General features: G+C 42.4%; 1 protein-coding gene across 2 annotated transcripts in view; it reads left to right on the top strand.

Annotated features, from left to right (window-relative positions):
* Positions 1-6701: 6701 nt before the first annotated feature.
* Positions 6702-22063, top strand: part of nos1ap (nitric oxide synthase 1 adaptor protein) — a 68131-nt gene continuing 52769 nt past the window's right edge. The window contains exons 1-2 of one of the 2 annotated variants that reach the window (XM_062977811.1): positions 6702-7095; positions 16334-16405. In XM_062977811.1, coding sequence (XP_062833881.1) covers positions 6973-7095; positions 16334-16405 — 195 coding nt within the window. In that variant the 5' untranslated portion in view covers positions 6702-6972. The remainder of the gene's footprint in view (positions 7096-16333; positions 16406-22063) is intronic. The other variant, XM_062977809.1, reaches the window with a different exon arrangement.

Raw genomic sequence — 22063 nt, 5'->3', positions numbered from 1 at the left:
GTGCTGTCCCTGGCCCAGTGCTGGAACATCTCAGAGCCGGCCCTAGGTATTTTTCAAGTGTAGGCGAACAGAATTTTGCCCCCCCCCCCCCCAAACCAATCACTGAAAAATAAAAGCGTTGGATAAGCAAAAATGTTTGATAATAAGAAAAAGCCTATTAAACATCAAATTACATTAAGATTTTACAAATTAAGCACTAAAACATCATGTTTTACAACAAATCAACAGAAAAAGCAGTTCAATGCCTTGCGGAGGCAGGCCGCAGGAGACAGGAGTTGCCTCGATGGCGCCCCCAACAAGATGGCGCCACAGGCAACTGCCTAGTTGGCCTGGTGGTTGAACCGCCTCTGGGACATCTTTATCAATGACTTTGATGATGGAATAGAATCACAGTTTGGAAGAGACCACAAAAAAGTCATCCATACATGCGCATCAAATTTGTAGATGACACCCATTTGGGAGGGGCAGCTAATACCCCTGAGGATCAGATCAGAATCCAAAATGACTATAACAGGTTAGAGAGCTGGGCCCAAATTACCTAAATAAATTCCAGCAGGGCCCAAAATACAGTCACTACACTTAAATCATACAACTGAAATGCAGAGATGCAGGAAGAGTGATACCTGGCTTGAAAACAGTACATGCGTAAAGGATTCAGGAGTCTTAGGAGACTATAAGCTGAACATGAGTCAACAGCAGGAGAAAAAAGCCCTTCAGTTCACTGCAGAAATTGCTCTCTCTAATCCCTGCACACCCAGTTTCTGGGTTTGTTCTTTTAGAGCAAACTACAGTGGCATCCTGATCTTCCAGTTCACCTGCAAAAGCAGGATTACCGCCCTGAGCTCAGGGGGTAAGTTGCTGTTTTATACACGCAGTTGCAGTCTTTCAATTTCCTTTGCCTGCTGTTTGCACTTCCAAACCTTATGGACCATGTCAACACAGAGAAGCCTGCAGGGCCACTGTATATATATATATTCCTAATTTATTAGAGAAAATGTTTTGTTTATTTGTTTTTACTATTATGACATAGATTGTTTTAGCTGCTTTGTTTTAATTTATATTGTCACATTTGGGGAGAAAGATGGAATATCAATCAATCAATCAAATAACCAGACAAGGTGTTTATTTATTCATTTAAATGGAATAATCTGGGAAACCCTGCTACATGCTTAATGTATCAATCTGAATGTCATAAGTAGCGTCTGTCCCCCTTTTGTGACATCATCACTATCTGTATCAATGACCTCTCAAGGGAAACTTTCACCCGTACCAGATCAGATCACAAAATTGTAGATACAAAAATTAGAAGCTGGTTTTGTTATCTCTAACACACGGGATATTTGTATTTTTAAAAAATTAATAAATTTCCTATAGACAAAAATGTCTATAGATGGTGTTGGTCCATGTGGTACATCACACATACAGAAAAACTGATGTCCCTATAGTGATACTTAGCAAATTTTTGTCTACACAATACCAACTTACTAGAAGATTAAATTGAATGTTTAGGTTTCTCAGGGAACAATTAAAATTTTGATAAAGATTTTTTTAAAACAATCTGACAAGAATCTTCGAGACAAACTTCTAACGGAGAAAAGTTGGAAAAGAAGAAAAAAGGACACGAGCTAATACAAGAAGATATAAGAAGATACGAATATCAGGTTTAAAATTAGTTGAGATTCTCACTCTTCTTTGTTATAGAGAATATAAGGAATTTTTAATACTTTAAGTTATGTAAATATGTGTAACAAAACAAACAAAATAAATGCAATAACGATAACTATGTACATTGCCTTTTTCCTGTCCCCTCAACCCTTTCCCCCTCCTTTGTGACATATTAGATATCAGTAAATACTTAATCTACTAACAATAATTCAATTATCCCAGCCTCCTCCCCCACTCTATTTTAACTGGACTTTTTAATCTTCCCCCTTTGGGTACCATTCCATTATCAGGACGGAAGCCACCAGGGGGTGCTAGAGAGAGAAGGATGATCCATTGGGGCGGGGGGGTTGAAGGAGGAAAACAATTTCCCCGATTTTTGCTGGTTATTCCCCCTCCCCCTATCATAAACTAGGGTTGTTTCCACAACGGGGACATGAAAGGGGAGGAATAAAAGGAAAACAGGGGAAAATAGTTTTCCTTCAAATCCCACCCCCATAATATGGACTATCATTCTCTCTCTAGCACCCCCTAGTGGCCTCCGCCCAGATAATAGAACAATACCTGCTGGATATGTGTGTGAAAAAAGTCAGAAATGATTAGTATGTGTGTGTGTGTGTGTAGGTACTGTTTCATTATCCGTGCAGAGCCACAAGGGGATGCTAGATAGAGAAGGATAGTTCATTTTACAGGGAGGAAGGGGGTTGAAAGAGTTAAACCATCCCCGCCATTTCCTGTTATACCCCTCACCCATGTCGCCATTCTTAAAACAACCATAGTTTGTGATGTGGGAAGGAAGGGAGGAATAACCAGCAAAAACTGGGAAAATAGTTTTTCTCCTTCAACTCCCCCACCCCCACAAAATGGCCTATCCTTCTCTGTCTGCCCTGATAATGGAGCAGTACTATATATATATATATATATATATATATATATATATATATATATATATATAGTGTTTCCCAAAAAATAAGACAGTGTCTTATATTAATTTTTGCTCCCAAAGACACGCTAGGTCTTATTTTTCAGGAGATGTCTTATTTTGCTCCCTCCTCCTCCCTTGAGGAAAGTGCGTGCGAGGAGAAGGAGGGAAAGGCGGGCACCTTTCTGTCCTTCTTCTTGCCACTCAGGCCTTCCTCGGCGGAGGAGGGAGCCACCGCCACCGAGGAAGGCATGTGCATGTGCCTTCCTTGGCGACAGCAGCTCCGTCCTCTATGGTCTTACTTTCTGGGGATGTGTTAGATTTGGCAATTCACCAAAATCTCTACTAGGTCTTATTTTCAGGGTATGTCTTATTTTTGGGGAAACATGGTGTACTGAAGTATGAATTTTTATTTACAGATGATATGTTAAATTGTGTGTATTTGTTTTGCAAGGGTAAGTATTATAGTTATTGCATGAAGGGGGTAGCCATCTTAGCATTCTGAAGCTGGTTACCATGGAGAAGTAGATGGAGCCAACTGCCGTTTAGCAGAAAAGAGAGCAGAATTTGAAAAGAAACTCAGTCTGTGATCTGAGAGTCACAGGGAAGAGACTGGTTCCAGGTTAGGGAAACCAGGGAAGCTCAGATCTCTAGTTGTGTCATATTAAGCAAGTCAAGTGACTTGTTTGGGTTTATTGGTAGAATCTAAGTGGTAAAAAGGAAGCAATTCCAGTTAGATCCGAAGTGTTCCGTTAATAGCATCAGTTGAAAGAATAGAAAAAGGTTTAAGCTGCTCAAGGAAAGGAGAAAGTCTTTTGAGAGTGGATTCATCATATGTTATTATTGCAACTGTTGAAGAAAGTGTACCTCTAAGTGAGAAACAACATTGTAACCACTAAGCTCTGTGCCTGAATAAACTTGCTATTGTTCTTTCAACACCCAAGCCTCTGTCGTATATATTCTAAACCAAGTTACATTACCATCTAAAGTGAAGAAGAAGAAAAAAAGTAAAAGGTCTCCTCCCTGAGTCTGAGTCTTTGGTGGCCGCGCATTGCTGAAATTGGAGGCACCTCTTTGCCAATTGGTGCCGCCATGTTGCAAACTGGTGGCAGCGGTGGGATAAAAAAAGATTCACCCCGCCTGAAAGAGCCTTAGTCGTTATTAGTCCTTTGCACATGGTAATATATATATATATATATATATATATATATATATATATTGTTCCATTATCTGGGCAGAGGCCAAAAGGGGGCGCTAGACAGAAAAGGGTAGTCAATTTTACAAGGGGAAAGGGGACTGAAGGAGTTAAACTCTCCCTCCCCCCCCCATGTCGCCATGGAAACAACCATTGTTTATGACATTGGAAGGCAGGGGGTGGAAACAACCAGCAAAAATGGGGGAAATGGTTTTCCACCTTCAACATCCCCCCCCCCAATAAATGGACTATCCTTCTCTGTCTAGGCTACCTTTCAGAGTCCACCCAGATAATGGAACAGTACCAAACACACACACACACACACACACACACACACACACACGAAGAACTTCACATAAAGAAGTTTTGGTACTGTTCCATTATCTGTGCAGAGGCCACAAGGGGGTGCTACACAGAGAAGGACAGTACAGGAATGAAGGGCTTTGAAGGAGGAAAATAATTTCCCAGTTTTCCTGTTATTTCCTCCACTCATGCTGCCATAGTAGTTTATAATATGGGAATGAGGGGGGAGGATAACCAGTGAAAATGGGGAAAATTGTTTTCCTCCTTTAACTCTCCTCCTCCATAAAATGGACTATCTTCCCTCTAGCAGTCCCCACTGGCCCCAATAATGGAAACATACTTATATGTCTATATCCATACACATCTATACACATAACAGAAGTGAAAAATGTGTATGTGTGTATGTGGCAGACACCCTCCAGCCTATACTAACAGCTGTAGTTCCTACTGAGCAGGAGATACCAATGGCCCTCCCTCCACTGACATGCAGGTTATAGTGAGCACCATGAACATGGAGCCCAAACCCTGCCCATGTCCTCCACAAACACCACTCTGCCTCCCACCCAAGTGAAGGCTTTCATGCAGGGACAATTTCATCCTAGATGTTGTTTTTCCTCCAGAATGGACATCCTTGGGTTCCTTAATTTGCATGACCCCACCCACTGCCTCTCCCTTAACCCTTTCCTCTGGTACACAGTTAACAGAAGAATTGATCAGCAAGAACAAGAGGTTTGGAGAGAATTAACCATGATTTACAAGAGTTGTATTTGACCTACATCCAGAGAGCACTGTTAACCCAACCAAGGATGGATCTGGACCAAAATTGCCACGGTTGATGGAAACTTCCAGTACCTTCACTGGTACTGGGATCCCTACCAACAAGGGACTGGTACCGAACTTGGCACAGAGAAGCCCCATGACCAACTGAACATACTGCAGGGCTTTGTGGGAATGGATCTTGATTTTGGGAGTAGTAGTTCACCTGCATCCAGAAAGCTCTGAACCCAGCTGACGTCAGATCTGAACCAAACTTGGCACACAGACCCAACTTGGCCAAGTGTGCATACTGGCAGGGTTTGGGAGTAATTGCCCTGGGAATCTGGGAGTTGTAGTTCCCAGAGCCGGCCCTAGGTATTTTTCAAGTGTAGGCGAACAGAATCCCCCCCCCCCCAAACAATCACTGAAAATGTTGGATAATAAGGAGGGATTAAAGAAAAGCCTATTAAACATCAAATTACATTAAGATTTTACAAATTAAGCACCAAAACCTCATGTTTTACAACAAATCAACAGAAAAAGCAGTCTCGACTGCGCCCCTGTATGTTTGGCGCCCGAAGCGACCGCTTAATTCACCTCATTGTTAGACCAGCGGAGATCAGAGGAGGAAAAGGAAGAGGAAGAGGAGGAGGAGGAAAAAGAAGAAGAAGAAGAAGAGGAGGAGGAGGAGGAGGAAAAAGAAGAGGAGGAGAAAAGAGGAAGAGGAGGAGGAGGAAAAAGAAGAAGAGGAAGAGGAGGAAAAGAAGAAGAGGAGGAGGAGGAAGAAAAAGAAGAAGAGGAAGAAGAAGAAGAAAAAGAAGAGGAGGAGGAAGAGGAGGAAAAGGAAGAGGAAGAGGAGGAGGAGGAAAAAGAAGAAGAAGAAGAAGAGGAGGAGGAGGAGGAAAAAGAAGAGGAGGAGAAAAGAGGAAGAGGAGGAGGAGGAAAAAGAAGAAGAGGAAGAGGAGGAAAAGAAGAAGAGGAGGAGGAGGAAGAAAAAGAAGAAGAGGAAGAAGAAGAAGAAAAAGAAGAGGAGGAGGAAGAGGAGGAAAAGGAAGAGGAAGAGGAGGAGGAGGAAAAAGAAGAAGAGGAGGAGGAGGAAAAAGAAGAGGAGGAGAAAAGAGGAAGAGGAGGAGGAGGAAAAAGAAGAAGAGGAAGAGGAGGAAAAGAAGAAGAAGAAGTGGAGGAGGAGGAGGAAAAAGAAGAAGAAGAAGAAGAAGAGGAGGAAAAGAAGAAGAGGAGGAGGAGGAGGAAGAAAAAGAAGAAGAGGAAGAAGAAGAAAAAGAAGAGGAGGAGGAGGAGGAAGAGGAGGAAAAGGAAGAGGAAGAGGAGGAGGAGGAAAAAGAAGAAGAAGAAGAAGAAGAAGAAGAGGAGGAGGAGGAGGAGGAGGAGGAGGAGGAAAAAGAAGAGGAGAAAAGAGGAAGAGGAGGAGGAGGAAAAAGAAGAAGAGGAAGAGGAGGAAAAGAAGAAGAAGAAGTGGAGGAGGAGGAGGAGGAGGAGGAAAAAGAAGAAGGGGAGGAGGAGGAGGAGGAGGAGGAGGAGGAGGAGGAGGAGGAGGAGGAGATGTCCCTGGGTTTGTCACTGCCTTTCTCTAAGGCTGAGAGAGTGTGACTTGCCCAATGTCACTGGCTGGGTTTGAATGAGCGGGAGGGGGGATTTGAAACCTAGGCTGGATCTATTCTACACTATCCCGAATTATCTGCTAGTCCCAGGCCCCTTCCAGACAGCTGTATAAAATCCACATTGAACTGGAATATGTGGCAGTGTGGATTCAGCTCGAAGCAGAGATTGTGGATGATCTGCCTTGATATTCTGGGTGATAGGGCTGTGTGGATGGGCCCCCAAGGCCAGCCCTCCCTGGTCCTGCCATTGCCGTCTTGCACAAAGAAACCCCGGAGGAGTGGGAACTATCCTCCTGTCCCAGTCCCTGGAAGGGAGGCTTTGCCGCTGGATTCTCATAGGAAGGGAGGAAGGGAGGGAGGGAAGGAGGAGGGAGGGTTAGAGTCCAGCGGGTGGCCAGGCAGGGCTCCTCCTCCTCCTCCTCCCTCCGGCCCCTCCTTCCTCCTCCTCCTCCTCGTCCTCTTGCTGCTGCTGCTGCTCCTGCTGCTGCCCTTCGCGCTGGCTCCCCGGAGGCGCCATGCCGGTGGGCGCCTCTCCCTCGGCCAGGTCCCGCTACAGCCTGGTGGAGGACCGCCACGACCCGCGCCTCCCGCCGCACAACGACGACGCCTTCCAGCACGGCATCGCCTTCGAGGCCAAGGTGAGGCGCCGCCCGGGGAGCGGCTCGACAACCGCCCTCCCTCCCTATCCGCCCAGAAAGTGCCCCTTGCCGCCATCGGCACCATAACGCCCCAAACCAACCCTTTTGCCGTCCCTTTTGGCACTTCCTCAGTGGCCTGGGACATCTTCTGGGAGGGAGAGCCTGCGCCAGGCCACAGCTTGGCTTGGCACTGTTGCCTAGTGGTGGCCTTCCCTGTGCAGTTTGTGTGTATAGGCTGATTGCTTATTTGGATAGACCTACAAGTGTTTCAGCCGGTGGCCAGGGCAAGTGTTTTAGACTTCAACTCCCAGAAATCCCAGCCAGTTTACCGGGCTTTCCCCGTGCAGTTTGTGTGTATAGGTCAGGAATGGGCAAACTTCGGCCCTCCAGGTGTTTTGGACTTCAACTCCCACTATTCCTAACAGCCTACCGGCTGTTAGGAATAGTGGGAGTTGAAGTCCAAAACACCTGGAGGGCCGAAGTTTGCCCATACCTCGTATAGGCTGATTGCTTATGTGGATAGACCTACAAGTGTTTCAGCAAGTGGCCAGGACACAGGCATGGGTTGGGCAAGTGTTTTGGACTTCGTTGTTGTTTCCCTGGTGGCACAGTGCATTAAAGCGCTGAGCTGCTGAACTTGCGGACCAAAAGGTGCCAGGTTCAAATCCAGGGAGCGGAATGAGCGCCTGCTGTTAGCCCCAGCTCTTGCCAACCTAACAGTTCAAAAACATGCGAATGTGAGTAGATCAATAGGTACCGCTCCGGCGGGAAGGTAACGGCGCTCCATGCAGTCATGCCAGCCACATGACCTTGGAGGTGTCTACGGACAACGCCGGGTCTTCGGCTTAGAAATTGAGATGAGCACCAACCCCCAGAGTCGGTCACGACTGGACTTAACATCAGGGGAAAACCTTTACCTTACCTATGACCATGTTCCAGAAGCATTCTCTCCTGACATTTCTCCCACATCATTCTCAGAGGTTGTGAGATATATATCTGGACCTTCCACAGATATATAAACCTCCCTTGCGTCGTTTTCCAACAGACCTCACAACCTCAGAGGATGCCTGCCATAGATGTGGGCAAAACGTTAGGAGTAAATGCTTCTGGAACATAGCCACACAACCCGGAAAATGCACAACAACCCAGTGATTCTGGCCAGGAAAGCCTTCGTCAACAGGTTTTGGACTTCAGCTCCCAAAAATCCCAACTGTCATGAATTGTGGAAGTCCAAAACACCTTGGGCTTCTGGGGCTGCATCTGTTCGTGGTACTGCCATTAATCAGGCCATGTTATTATTTTAGAATCATAGAGTTAGGCCCCTTCCACACAGCTGTTTAAAATCCACATTGAACTGAATTATATGGCAGTGTGGACTCAGGGTCATTCCACACAGCCATAGATAAAGTAAAGGTAAAGATTTTCCCCTGACATGAAGTCTAGTCATGTCCGACTCTGGGGGTTGGTGCTCATTTCCATTTCTAAGCCAAAGAGCCGGCGTTGTCCGTAGACGTCTCCAAGGTCATATGGCCAGCATGACTGCATAGAGCACCGTTATCTTCCCGTCAGAGATCACCTATTGATCTACTCACATTTGCATGTTTTTGATCTGTTAGGTTGGCAGAAGCTGGGTCTAACACAGCCATAGAACCCAGAATATCAAGGCAGAATAACCCATAGTATCTGCTTTGAACTGGGTTATCTGAGCCCTCCTTCAAGGTCAAACCATTCACTTCAAGAATACCATCCATCACTGCCATATATCCCAGTTCAAAGCAGATAATGCAGGACTTTATTCAGCTGTGTGAAAGGGGCCCCCAGACAGGCCCTATATCCCAGGATCTGATCCCAGGTTTTCTGTTTATCCCAGATTATCTAGCAGTGCAGACTCATATGACCAGAAAATCTGGGATGAGATCCTGGGGTATAGGGCCTGTCTGGAAGGGCCCTCAGATAATCCAGTTCAGAGCAGATACTGTGGATTATCTGCCTTGATATTCTGGATTATATGGCTGTGTGGAAGGGCCCTTAGAAGAGACCACACGGGTCATCTAGTCCAACCGGCTGCCATGCAGGAAAAGCACAATCAAAATACCCTCGACAGATGGCCACCCAGCCTCTGTTTAAAAGCCTCCAAGGAAGGGGCTTCCATCATATTTGTTGTGAACATGAGTGGTCAGGTTGCCTGTCCCAGGCCCCTTCCACACAGCTGAATAAAATCCCACATTATCTGCTTTGAACTGGAATATATGGCAATGTGGACTCAGATGACCCAATTCAAAGCAGATATTGTGAGATTTTCTGCCTTGTTATTATGGGTTTTATGGCTGTATGGAAGGGCCCCCAGACATTCACTGAGTGGGCTCTGCCTCCTTTGTTTTGCTTCTCTGATCTGGTACGGGTGGATCTATGACATCCTTTGTGATGTCATCGATACAGATATTGATGATGTCACAAAAAGGGGATGTCCGCTGCTTATGACATTCAATTTGATACATTAAGTTTCTAGCAGTGTTTCCCAGAATTTTTTTTTAATCCAGGGCTGGTTCACGGTCCCACAGACTGTCGGGGGGACAGGGATGGGACGGGACAATAGTTTGGAAAAAACACAAACGAATTTCTATGCACACTGCACATGTCTTATTTATAGTGCAAACAATGAAAACAATATATTATTTAAAATGAAGAACAATTTTCACCAACATAAACTTATCAATGGGAAGTGTGGGCCTGCTTTTGTCTGATGGGATAGTCACGTTAATTCAGATTGTTGTTGTTGTGTGCTTTCAAATACCCTGTTTCCCCAAAGATAAGACATCCCCCAAAAAATAAGACCTAGGAGAGGTTTTGCTGAATTGCTAAATATAAGGCCTCCCCCGAAAGTAAGACCTAGCAAAGCTTTTGTTTGGAAGCATGCCCGGCGCCCGCCAAACAAAACACCATAGCATGTAGGATTGGTAAATGTACATACCAGTTGTATATGGAAATAATGGTAGTAACAAGAAATTCTTGACAGGAGTCACAGTTTGTCTGGTTTAGTTATGTTGGTTTGTGATGACAACTACTGTACAGTATAGAATAAATGTTCATTTTTTTGTTCAACAATAAATGTGAATTCTTCATGGAAAAATAAGACATCCCCTGAAAATAAGACCTAGCGCATGTTTAGGAGTAAAAAATAATATAATACACTGTCTTCTTTTTGGGGAAACATGGTAGTTTTAGACTCAGGGAGACAAGAGTCTAAAATTTAGGGCAGGGGGCAGGTAAATGGCTTTGGAGGGCATATCCAGCCCATGGGCCTTACTTTGAGAACCCTGGTCTATTTATCGTGTCAGAAGTGACTTGAGGATCTGCAAGTTGCTTCTGGTATGAGAGAATCAGTCATCTAGGGGACGTTTGGATGTGTTATGATCCTGCGGGGAGGCTTCTCTCATTTCCCCTACCCCTGGTCTAAACAGAAGGAAGTAGGTGAGATTTACATTGGTCAGATTTCATCTGGAATACTGGATCCAATTCTGTGCAAAATGGTGTGGAAAAGGACAACGTCAATCTGGAATATATCCAGAGAAAGGCCTTTAGTTTGGGGATCCTTGGTCTAACGTTTCAGGAGCCAAAGGTGCCTTCTCTCTTTTCAGCAAACACATCCTTGCAGTTTCTCAAGTCGCTCCTGACAAGAAAAAATAATAATCCTGGAACAATCACAAATCGGTTGCATGAATGTTTGGTTTGTTGAGGAATGAGAATGGGTGGCACATGGATTCCCTAAAAGTACTAAGCTGTTCGTCCCCTCCTGAATCTGAGCAGCCAAGCCCTGATTCAGCTTGCTGTGTTTGTTTACCCACAGGAGAGAGCACCTGTGCTCCGGGAATAAAGACAGCAGCTGAAGAGCACCTGTGCTTGGAGTATTGTATTTCACTATGTAACAAAATTTGGAAAAAAAAATTATGTTCCTGGTTTGAAAGTGTTATTTCCTGTTGAAGTGTGCAGTACTTATTTTGAAAGTAGTTATTATACTCCAGAAACTTTGTTTTTGTGACTGCCACAAACTCTGTTGAATTGGTTGACACTTGAAAAAGATCACAAAATGTGCTGCAGGATGTCCCACAAAAACGAAAGTTTTTGCAGTTTAATTAACTTTTTCCATGTTTTTATGATAAAACCAATTAGGAAATGACATTTATAGCCCAGGAACAAACACTGTGTTATATAGTGTTATTGCTTCTCAGGATCAGATCTTAACAAGAGTGGCTGTGCTATTGTATTCCTTGTTGTGGGAGGAAATGGGATTGCCTATGCTAATGAATAGCTAACTCCAATAAGGAACTTCCTTATGCGCTGTTCAAGGCAAGGTAGTTTCCTGAGTGCCTTTAAACCTTCCTTGATTGCATTACTCAATGCTTTTTTAAAAGGACAAAACTGAAATGTTGCTCATGCAGTTTCCTACTGCACTCAGCTGGACAGGAGGCTCAATAGGGCCGCACTTTGTAGAGATTTGCACCTGTGCTGAACAGCAACTGTCAGAAAGAAGGATTGCCCTCCCAGTCCCCTGGCATAATACATGTACTTCAATATCTGTGCAAAAGAAAGTGGAGGAAAGAAAGAGTATAGCAGGAACAGATCCTCTTGGTGCCAGAAATGGGAATGGTAGAAATCCTGGGGATGAACAGTTAGGCATGGATCAATGGTGGAGCAGACCTGTGTTTGTTAGCTCTTGAATAAATTATGCTTTTAATTAGTTATAACTTTAAAAAGTTTTTAAGTGCATTATAAACTTTTGCATGCTGTGAATGTTTTATCTGTTACAAGCCACCATAAGCCCCAACTGGAAAAAGATGGGAGATTAGTATAAAATACTACACTTGATCTTAGCCAAAAGGGCAAGAAGCGCTGCATAGCCAAATCTATACACATAATAAAAGTGAAAAATGTATATGTGGAGTGACCACTTACACAGTCAGCCTCCCGCCTCCACAAAAAGCTATAGTTCCCACTGAGCAGGAGACACCCATGGCCCTCCCTCCACTGACATGCAGGTTATAGTGAACACTGTAAACATGTAGCCCAGACCCTGCCCATGTCCTCCACAAACACCACTCTGCCTCCCACCCAAGTGAAGGCTTTCATGCGGGGACAATTTCATCCTAGATGTTCCGTTTTTCCTCCAGAATGGACATCCCAGGGTTCCTTAATTTGCATGACCCCACCCACTGCCTCTCCTTTAACCCTTTCCTACCCTTTCCTATGGCACACAGTTAACAAGAGGTTTGGGAAGAATTCACCATGATTTACAAGACCTACATCCAGAGAGGACTGTTAACCCAACCAATGATGGATCTGGACCAAATTTTTCACGGATAATGGGACTTGCAATACCTTCACTGATACTGTGATGCCCACCAGCAATGGACTGGGACCAAACTTGGCGCAGAGAAATCCCATGACCAACTGAACATACTGTACGGGTTAGTGGGAATGGACCTTGAATTTGGGAGTTATAGTTCACCTGCATCCAGAAAGCTCTGAACCCAGCTGATGTCAGATCTGGACCAAACTTGGCACACAGGGATGATTGCCCTGGGAATCTGAGAGTTGTAGTTCACTCTTATCTAGACAGCACCAAACCCAGCCAACGATGGATCTGGACCAAACTTCAATGATGTTACCTAACATCACAAAACATACAATGCCTTCTTCTAATAACCCATGCACCACTGGGTCCCCAAGCTAGTTTATTATAAAAGCTGCCCACCTGAGAGATCTCTTTCTCTCACAAAATGGGCTCTCTTGTCGTGGTGATGAACTTATTTAAAATCATTTTGTAATTCAATTTAATCTGATTTTACCAAATTTATTATTTAATCAAGTTTTAAGTGCTTAAATGTCTTTTAGCTAACTATTACAGGAGTGTTCGGATAGGGATTTGTGTTTATTACGTCTTTGTAAACCTGTCTTTTGTCTTTTACTGTTGATATGGTCAGGGGACTAATCAATAAACAAATCTAATCTAGTATAAAATACCATAATATATATAATAACATAATACTCCTACCACATTAACCTAATTTATTAGATTTATAGTTGTGGAAGGCTTTCACAGCCAGAATCACTGGGGTATTGTGTGGTTTCTGGGCTGTATGACCGTGTTCTAGTAAAATTTTCTCATTTGTAGCTGGCATCTTCAGAAGATCAAAACAACCATACAGCCCAAAAACCACACAACACCCCGGATTTATAGTTCTTTTTCATTCTAAGATTTCACACATACACCCCCTTTGAAGTAATACTATATTGCGCATATTATCAATCATTTCTTCATCTTCACCATCTTTTCCTAGTTTTGTTTCCTATGGATTAGTGATGGAGATTCTAAAATCCCCCAGCTCTCACTGTTTCTGAATTGTTGAGTGCCAAAGCTCTGAGCTCATACATCTGAATCAATCACTTCTGGTTGTGCAAAAGCCTGATGGTTTTGTTTTCATAATAACCAGTGTGGTGGGTAACTTTGAGGTAGCAGGAAGCTTACAAATAGCTGTTTCCCTAATTGACTGTGGGAAATAAAAATTGTGTGGCCAGGTGGTTTTTGCAGAAATTGGATGTTGTTTCTTCTGTATATATATAACTGGTACTGTTCCATTATCCGGGCGGAGGCCACAAGGAGGCGCTAAAGAGAGAAGGATAGTCCTTTTTAAAGGGAGTAAGTTGAAGGAGGAAAACCATTTCCCCTGCTTTCTCTGGTTATTCCCCCTCCCCCCCACCCTATATCATAAACGGGGGTTGTTTCCATGATGGGGACATGGGTGGGAGGACAGAAAACGGGGGAAATTATTTCCCCCTTCAACACACTCTCCACCCCTGTTAAATGGACTGTCCTTCTAGCACCCCCTTGTGGCCTCCGTCCGGATAATGGAACAGTACCAAAATGGCTTAATGCAGGTACAAATGTTTATTTAACTTTAAAAAGTTAGTCAGCCCAACTAGCATTGGGTATTTATTTAATAAGTTAATATAATATTTAGTTCTGTGCAACTGTAATAGCTTTATTGGAACAACAACAATTATATTCCCCTTTCCAATCTATATATATAAAATGGTAATGAAATTTCGGCCTAGGACAAAACAACAAAACTACACATCCCAGAAACACTAAACTTGGCAGCACAATCCCTCATCCATGCCTCTACGTTCATACAACAAAAAGGAAAGAAAAATAAAGTCCTAATTAGAGGGAGAGGAAGAATTGTTTTTATCCAATTGCTGCTAGTCTTTATATATAAAAATATAGCTTGCGTATGTTTGTGCATGCAGAACTCGAAAAGAAGTTGGTCTATCAACTTGAAATTTGGACACAACATGGCATACCAATACATGTGTGTTTTAATAATGAGTTTGGGAGAGAGAAAACCATGGATGATGGGATATGCAGTACTTTCAAACACTTCACCTCCCACAGACCCCTGTGACTTGCACCAATGACAGATCAGGACCAAACCTGGCACACAGACCCCCCATGCCCCAGTTTACTTCCTGGTGCAATTAGGGGAGGACAAACCACAGATGACGGGATTTGCAGTACCTTCACCCAAATCAGACCACTGCCACGCCCACGAACGACGGACCTGGACCATATTTGGCACACAGACACCCAATTAATTACCCACTTCACGTCCTAGTGCCAAAAGGAGGAAGATGGATCACGAATGATGGGATTTACAGTACCTTCACCCGATTCAGCTCCAACTTCAACAGACCGCTGAGACCCACACAAATGACGGACCTGGACAAAACTTTGCACAAAGACTCCCCATGACCAACAAAAATGCTGGAGAAGTTTGGGGAATATTGACCTTGATTGATGGGAGTTATAGTTCACCTACATCCAGATAAACTGTGACCCACACCGACAATGGACCAGAACCAAACTTGGCACAGAAAACTCCCATTACCAACTGAACATACTACTGTAGTTTGTGGCATTGACCATGATTATGGGAATTGTAGTTCACCCTTATCCAAAGTGCACTAAACCCAGCCAACAACAGATCTGGACCAAACCTGGTTGTTAGAGTGGTCCAGCATTTCTGTGTTCTCAAATAATCAAGCTGGCCAATTGCAACATTGACAATTGCCTCCAACAGACAAGAGTTCTTTATCCCACCCTGGACATTCCACAGATATATAAACCCCAATTGCTTAGATTCCAACAGACCTCACAACCTCTGAGGATGCCTGCCATAGATTTGGGTGAAATGTCAGGAGAGAATGTTTCTGGAACATGGCTATACAGCCCAGAAAACTCACAGCAAAAGTTGCATCAAAATTTTCAAGTACACATGTTCACGGATGGATTTTGATGCATCTGTTGTAACATTGCTCATTCTGGTAAAAAGTATTACATATAGGTAGATGAGCTTTTGTTATTATTCTATGAGAAGAATCCTGTTTGTGGAGTTTCAATCAAGCGACAATAAGCAGCTGCCTCACTGAAAGGAATATCCCAAGCAGGGGAAGTCTGATATGGATTCATGGTGGTTTATCTGTTTCATTCTCGCAAATGCTTACAGGCAGATGTTTTTAATCTGTAAGTATGTGTGTGTGTGTGTACTTTGGCCTTTCTATCCGTAGGCCTGAATTGAGATACACATACAATGCAGCAATAAGCATATCTAGGAAAGGGATTTAGGGCTGATCAGGGAAATAACTTTTCTCCGTCCTCGGGACCTTCTTCTCTTTTTTACATGTCTTGTTTCCATAGGACAGTGGTTCTCAACTTGGGGTCTCCAGATGTTTTTGGCCTACAACTCCCAGAAATCCTGACTAGTTTACCAGCTATTAGGATTTCTGAGTGTTGAAGGTCAAAAATCATCTGGGGACCCCAGGTTGAGAACCACTGTCTTAGGATAAGGCTTACACGATCTTGGGGTAGGCGATCTGTTCTTTCACTGTCAACAAGGTGCTTTGACTGAACAGTTGTTGCTATCACATACACAATTTAGCTGGCTGGATGTCTTCCAAAATAAGAGTTTTGTAGCACTGTAAAGCTCAAGCATGTAGAGTTCATTCAGGTCCATGAATTGGTCGATTTAGGCAAGAAATGTATACATGCCATGAGTACAGAGAGAAGGTAAAAAGGGATACATCAGCATGGACAGAAGCTGCCTGGAAGATTGGATTCCAAAGTAATTTTTAACTATTTAATTGATTTCAAGATATTATTGGGTGTTCTTTTTTCTTCCAGTATATTGGCAGCCTGGATGTACCCAGACCAAACAACAGGGTGGAGATTGTGAGCGCTATGAGACGTATCCGGGTAAGTGGTGGCATCATTTAGATTTCAGCCTCTTCTGAAAATACTGACCCAAGATTTGGGTTCTCTCCAAGTTAGCAGCTGTCTAGACAGCTGAGCAAGTTCCTAACCAGAAGTAGTAGCGGATGTCTTGACTGTCATCCTGCGTTCCCTGGATTCAGGCAGCCTGGGGACATTAACATCATTGTTTCATTTCTTATGCACATCTCCTTGTATCAGGTTACAACATAGCTAAAAACAAATAAATATTATGTAAAATACACATATTTAAATTATTTCTATGAAATACATACCCGTATTTACTCAAGTGTAGTGTGCCATCAAATCTTATGCTCACCTCAATTTCTCAAACCCTGAAACCAAAAAATGTATTTTCTGGTGAATGTAATGCATAGCGGCGAAAAGTGCACTCTTTGTCATTTGGCATTGAAGTTGCTACCTGCTTAGGATTTCCTCTTTAAAAGCAAAAGTGTTAGAGCACCAAAGCTTCCAACAATGGAAAGGAAAATCTTGGGAAGCATCTATGCTGTAAAATGAATGCACTTACTGCTTTGGTTCAATGCTATGGAATCATGGGGGCTGTGATTTAACAAGGCCTTGAACCTTCTCTGCCAAAGAAGGCTGATGCCTCACCAATCTACGTCCCAGAATGGCATAGCATTAAGCCATGGCCATTAAATTAGAGAAGACGTCCCTTGAAGAGGAGCTCCAGGTGCAGCTCCCAAATCAACTTACACTTGGCTTTGGCTCACACTAAGATTATTGTATGACATGAAACTAATGCACACCCTAATTTTGGAGAGGTCATTTCGCCAAAAAAGGTGAGTGTTAGATTCAAGTAAATACAGTATATTAAAATACACAAATAAAAAATTAAAATATATAAAATATTACAAGATATAAATTAAATTCATAGTTAAAACTAGCTGGGTAGGACTGCCAGTAGAGATAGATCTTTAGATGTTTAGCTGTTGGAGCTGCTCTGGCAGGTTGTTCCACAATCTTGGAGCAGCTGATGAAAAGGTCCTCTGGGTGACGGTTGTCAGTTGTGTTCTGTCGGACTGGAGTAGACGCCACCAGAGAACCTCATTGTTGGGGGCAAATTGTACCGAAGAAGGCGATCCTGTAGGCAACCTGGACCCAAACCCTGTAGCGCTTTAAAGGTTAAAACCAACACCTTGTACTTTGCCCAGAAACTAATTGGCAGCCAGTGAAATGACTTTAGTATAGATGTAATATACTCACTCATAGATGTTTCTGTAACCAATCTGATTGCTGTGTTTTGAACCAACTGTAGTTTCCAAATTTGTTACAGAGATAGCTCAATTTAAACCGCATTCCAGAAGGCCAAAACATCTGGGGACCCACAGGTTGAGAACAACTATTCTAGGGAGAGAAACCTATGGGAGGAAGAAATTTCAGCTTCTCCTCATCTTCATAGTTGGAGCTTCAACAGTTTCCCTGGTGCTTAATTTTGTTGGAATCTCCTTCCATTGTTTGAAAACTTCAATTTTGAGTACAATGTTAGGAGCACACACACAGTTTGCATTTGGAGTAGAATCAGCAATGCTTAGTCATTACTTTCAATTCATATTTTAATTTCCTTACTGGAAATTAAGTCCTGTTGGTCTGTTGTTTGACTGCTCCGATAAGCACCAGTGCTATCCACCCTCCTTCCACTCCCTCATTCCTAGTTAGTCCTATACAAATGAAGGTAATTAGAATTCCTCAAATTCCTGTCATGATCTATTGCTCTGAATCCCGTCTTGAAGAAATACACAAAGGGGAAATAAGCCAGTTCTAAGCAGTATTGCAAGAGTCCTTGGCCTTTTCTGGAACTTATAACCATAGGGCGTGAAGGTCGGAAGCAGGTTGTTATGAGATAATAGAAAATACAAAGCCAACTAGTTGTACACCCTCAGGGAATCCTATAAATTATCATCAGTTCAAACCCCCGCTGCTATCACAAGCTGGGAAACAGTGGAGATATTGAGAGGATGTGCCACATAAGGAAAAAGATGCACTTAAATTATTAATTTATAAACATTTTAAATACAAAATTGAACTAGAATAGTATTAATACTACTACTTATATTTCTTACCTGCCGCTCCTCATAGTACATTACTAATTAGCTAAAAACACACAATCAAACATTATATAATTACACATGTCAAAACTTAAGGTAAGGTACAGGTAAAGATTTCCCCCTGACATTAAGTTTAGTTGTGTCCAACTCAGGGGGTTGGTGCTCATCTCCATTTCTAGGCCCAAGAGCCGGCGTTGTCCATAGACACCTCCAAGGTCATATAGCCGGCATGACTTCATGGACCACCGTTACCTTCCCGCCAGAGTGGCACCTATTGATCTACTCACATTTGCATGTTTTGAACTACTAGGTTGGTAGGGCTAACAGCGGGAGCTCACCCCACTCCCCGAATTCGAACCACTGACCTTTTGATCAGCAAGTTCAGCAGCTCAGCAGTTTAACCTGCTGCGCCATTGGGGGCTCCTCTGCTAAAACGTATTTCCACAAAATACACACCGTATTTACTTGAATCTAATGCTTCTAAGCAGGCAGCCTCTCTACATAGTTTATTTGCAATAAATCTTTTACTTTCTCATTTGTGCTCTTTTTCTGTGGCATGTTTGCACATAGAACTACTATATGTCCTCCTTTTCCTAGACTAATTCTCTCTTTCATAAATACACATTTGTGCCATGGGGACTTTTTTAAAATGTCAGATCTTTTCTCACTGAATAAACAGATGTTCCGTCAAGACTCTCCATCTGTTGCCTCTTCACTGTTTACAGCTGTTACTTTTCCTCTCCAGTGAAATTTTCACTTTTTCTTAAGTGTAGAGTTTCAAGTACTGTATTACAAAAGAAGTAATAAAATCTATTTAGAACTGAAACCAGTGAGCAGAGAAGAGTTGTAATAGGCCTGGCCTGTACTGTCTGTTTTAGAGTGCAATGGGTTGAAAGGCAGGCCCAGTTAAATCAGTGGCTTTTGACTTAGCATGTATAGGATTTATAGGATTATATCAATCTTGTATTTAGCTACATTTCTAGGTAGTGGCAAAGGGAAGCAGCAGTTATACTCAAAAGAGCGACAGATAGTTCACAATGCGCCACACCTTCTTGGGAATAAACTACACTAAAACTGGTGGGTTAAGTTTCTGCAGATCCACTGCATAATTGTTACCTGAAGCTGTTTTGGTTCTTAAGCTAGCAAAGATTCTTCATCCCGGCACAAAAGATTATATATATACCCCCTGCAGAGAAGAAAGCGTCCAAGGAAAGAACAGTTGGCAGTAGCTAAGCTACAGGAATTCCTTGAATATTTGTCTAAGGGTCTGTTGAAATTGAAATCTCAAAGTGCTTCCTAATCAGTATTTATCTAACATCATAAAGCATTATATCAGATAATAGATTTGGGAAGGCCTGGGAAACCTGTGAAGATTGGGAAAACAGGGCCTTTCCCACTTTGTTTCTTTGTTTTCTCTCCCAATTTTTCCATTTTTTCCCCATCTTTCCATTTTTCTTCCCATGCCTTTCCATCTATAGATAAGCTCCATCAAAGTTGATCAACCATTACAGTAGAGTCTCACTTATCCAACATAAACGGGCCAGCAGAATGTTGGATAAGCGAATATGTTGGATAATAAGGAGGGATTAAGGAAAAGCCTATTAAATATCAAAGTAGGTTATGCTTTTATAAATTAAGCATCAAAACATCATGTTATACCACAAATTTGACAGAAAAAGTAGTTCAATACACAGTAATGCTATGTAGAAATTACTGTATTTACGAACTTGGCACCAAAATATAACGATTTATTGAAAACATTGACTACAAAAAAGCATTGGATAATCCAGAATGTTGGATAAGAGAGTGTTGGATAAGTGAGACTCTACTGTACCTTGTTAATGTGCCTATAGGGTTAGTCCTGCAAACCCTAACTAACCAGTATCCAGAAGCATATGGCTTCCTTTCCTACAAATATAAATCTTCTAACTCAGGAAAACCACCTCCTTCTGGCATAGGAACAGAGTGCCTCCTATATTCAGCCTGCATACCATATTTAATTGCGTGATAGTTGTCACTGCGTAATAATCACACACCCATTTTTGGACCCTCCCCCCAATGTGGTATTTTTGCTTTTAAGTACCGTAATAGTTGACCTGAACTATCCACTTAATTCACGCTCCTGCCCCCTTCAAGCTATGGTGCTTTACTCAGTAAGTGCTTTGCTCAGCCAAGTGAAACCTTGTAGGTGTACAGGTGGCAGGTATTCAAATCCCTGTAGCTATACATTTTTTGCCATCTAATAGTTGCACCCCAATTTTTTCAGCCCCCAAAAGAGATTAATAGTGCAATTTTTGTGCAATGAAATCTGGTATTTAAAATGGAGACTTGATTTTGTTGCTTATTTTGTCATAAGTAAATGCTTTATCAGTGTGCAGCTTTAGAAGACCTAGAGGCAGCTTCTTTCACTGGGATCTGCTGTAAATCCTCCACCTGTTGAAATTTAGTTCTTTAAAGGTTCTTTAAAGCAGTAAAAACCTTTAAATATTAAAACGGCAGATGCTGGGACTCCAGTAGGGGACCTGCATGCACTGTCAGCTGAGTAATATGGGGAGCTATTATGAGTCCAAGGATTCCAGACAATATTTTTGTAGTGTTTTTGCCTTGCTTTGCTAGCATTTTTGGTATTTGGGATTTTCTAATTCTTATCATCTTCTATTTGAAATCCTCCTCTGTTTTCCCACTGTGTCTTCTACATTTACTTAATACCAAAAATCTCTTGAGCAGGAATTCATACAAGAATAAAACAATGGTAACAGACAAATTATAATCCTTACAGGGTCATGAGTAATACATAAATACAAACTGGTTACAGCATTACATCAAATATTATATTCATGTTTGTATGTTTTTTCAGTAACAGATAAGTATGTTCAATAACTGAGTACAACACTTTAAATTCCAGTATTGTCCCACGTAGATGGGACAATACTGTTACCATTGTTTTATTCTGTATATCAGTTAGTAATAGGACAACTGTATTTTTACACGTATTATAGATTGCTGTGTACTTTAGTGTCAGGAATTCATACAACCCAGACAATTCAAAGTTTTTTGGAAAAGGTTTCCTGTAGCATTAAGAGTCCTCCATATGGATGAAGCCTGTTTTCTATTCACGGTCCTTCACTTTAATGAAGCCCTTATTCCTCTCTCTGCTTGAAGAAAATAGTTTTGGAGGGAGGGAAGAGGGGTGGCCTCTGGCATTTGTCTGGAATTTCTGGAATTACTGCTGTGTATAGTAACCTTTCACCTTTGCCAGTACAGATATTTTCTCATCTGCAGCCAAGAGAATCAGTAGGCTATCTGAGATTTAATACATTTCTCGGACCAATTTGAATATCATTTATATCAGGTGATGTTCAACAAAACGAGGATTGTCCCTTGGTCCAGTGTCAGGATTTTTTTTGTCTGTTTCTCCCAGTAACTGTAGTTTTGCTCATGTTGAAATCTGTGTTTATTGTTGGCTCACAGCCCAGAAGCAGCTGCAAAGAAACAGGAAGGACGTTGAGTGAGCTATAGACCTGACATTTCTGTTTAACATCCTAGCCAGTGAACCCAGTTCATGTGTTGCATC

The sequence above is a fragment of the Anolis carolinensis genome, chromosome 4 (genome assembly GCF_035594765.1).
Source record: "Anolis carolinensis isolate JA03-04 chromosome 4, rAnoCar3.1.pri, whole genome shotgun sequence".
NCBI lineage: Eukaryota > Metazoa > Chordata > Lepidosauria > Squamata > Dactyloidae > Anolis > Anolis carolinensis.
Note: the sequence above shows the minus strand (reverse complement) of the source record. Positions and strands in the feature narration are given on the sequence as shown.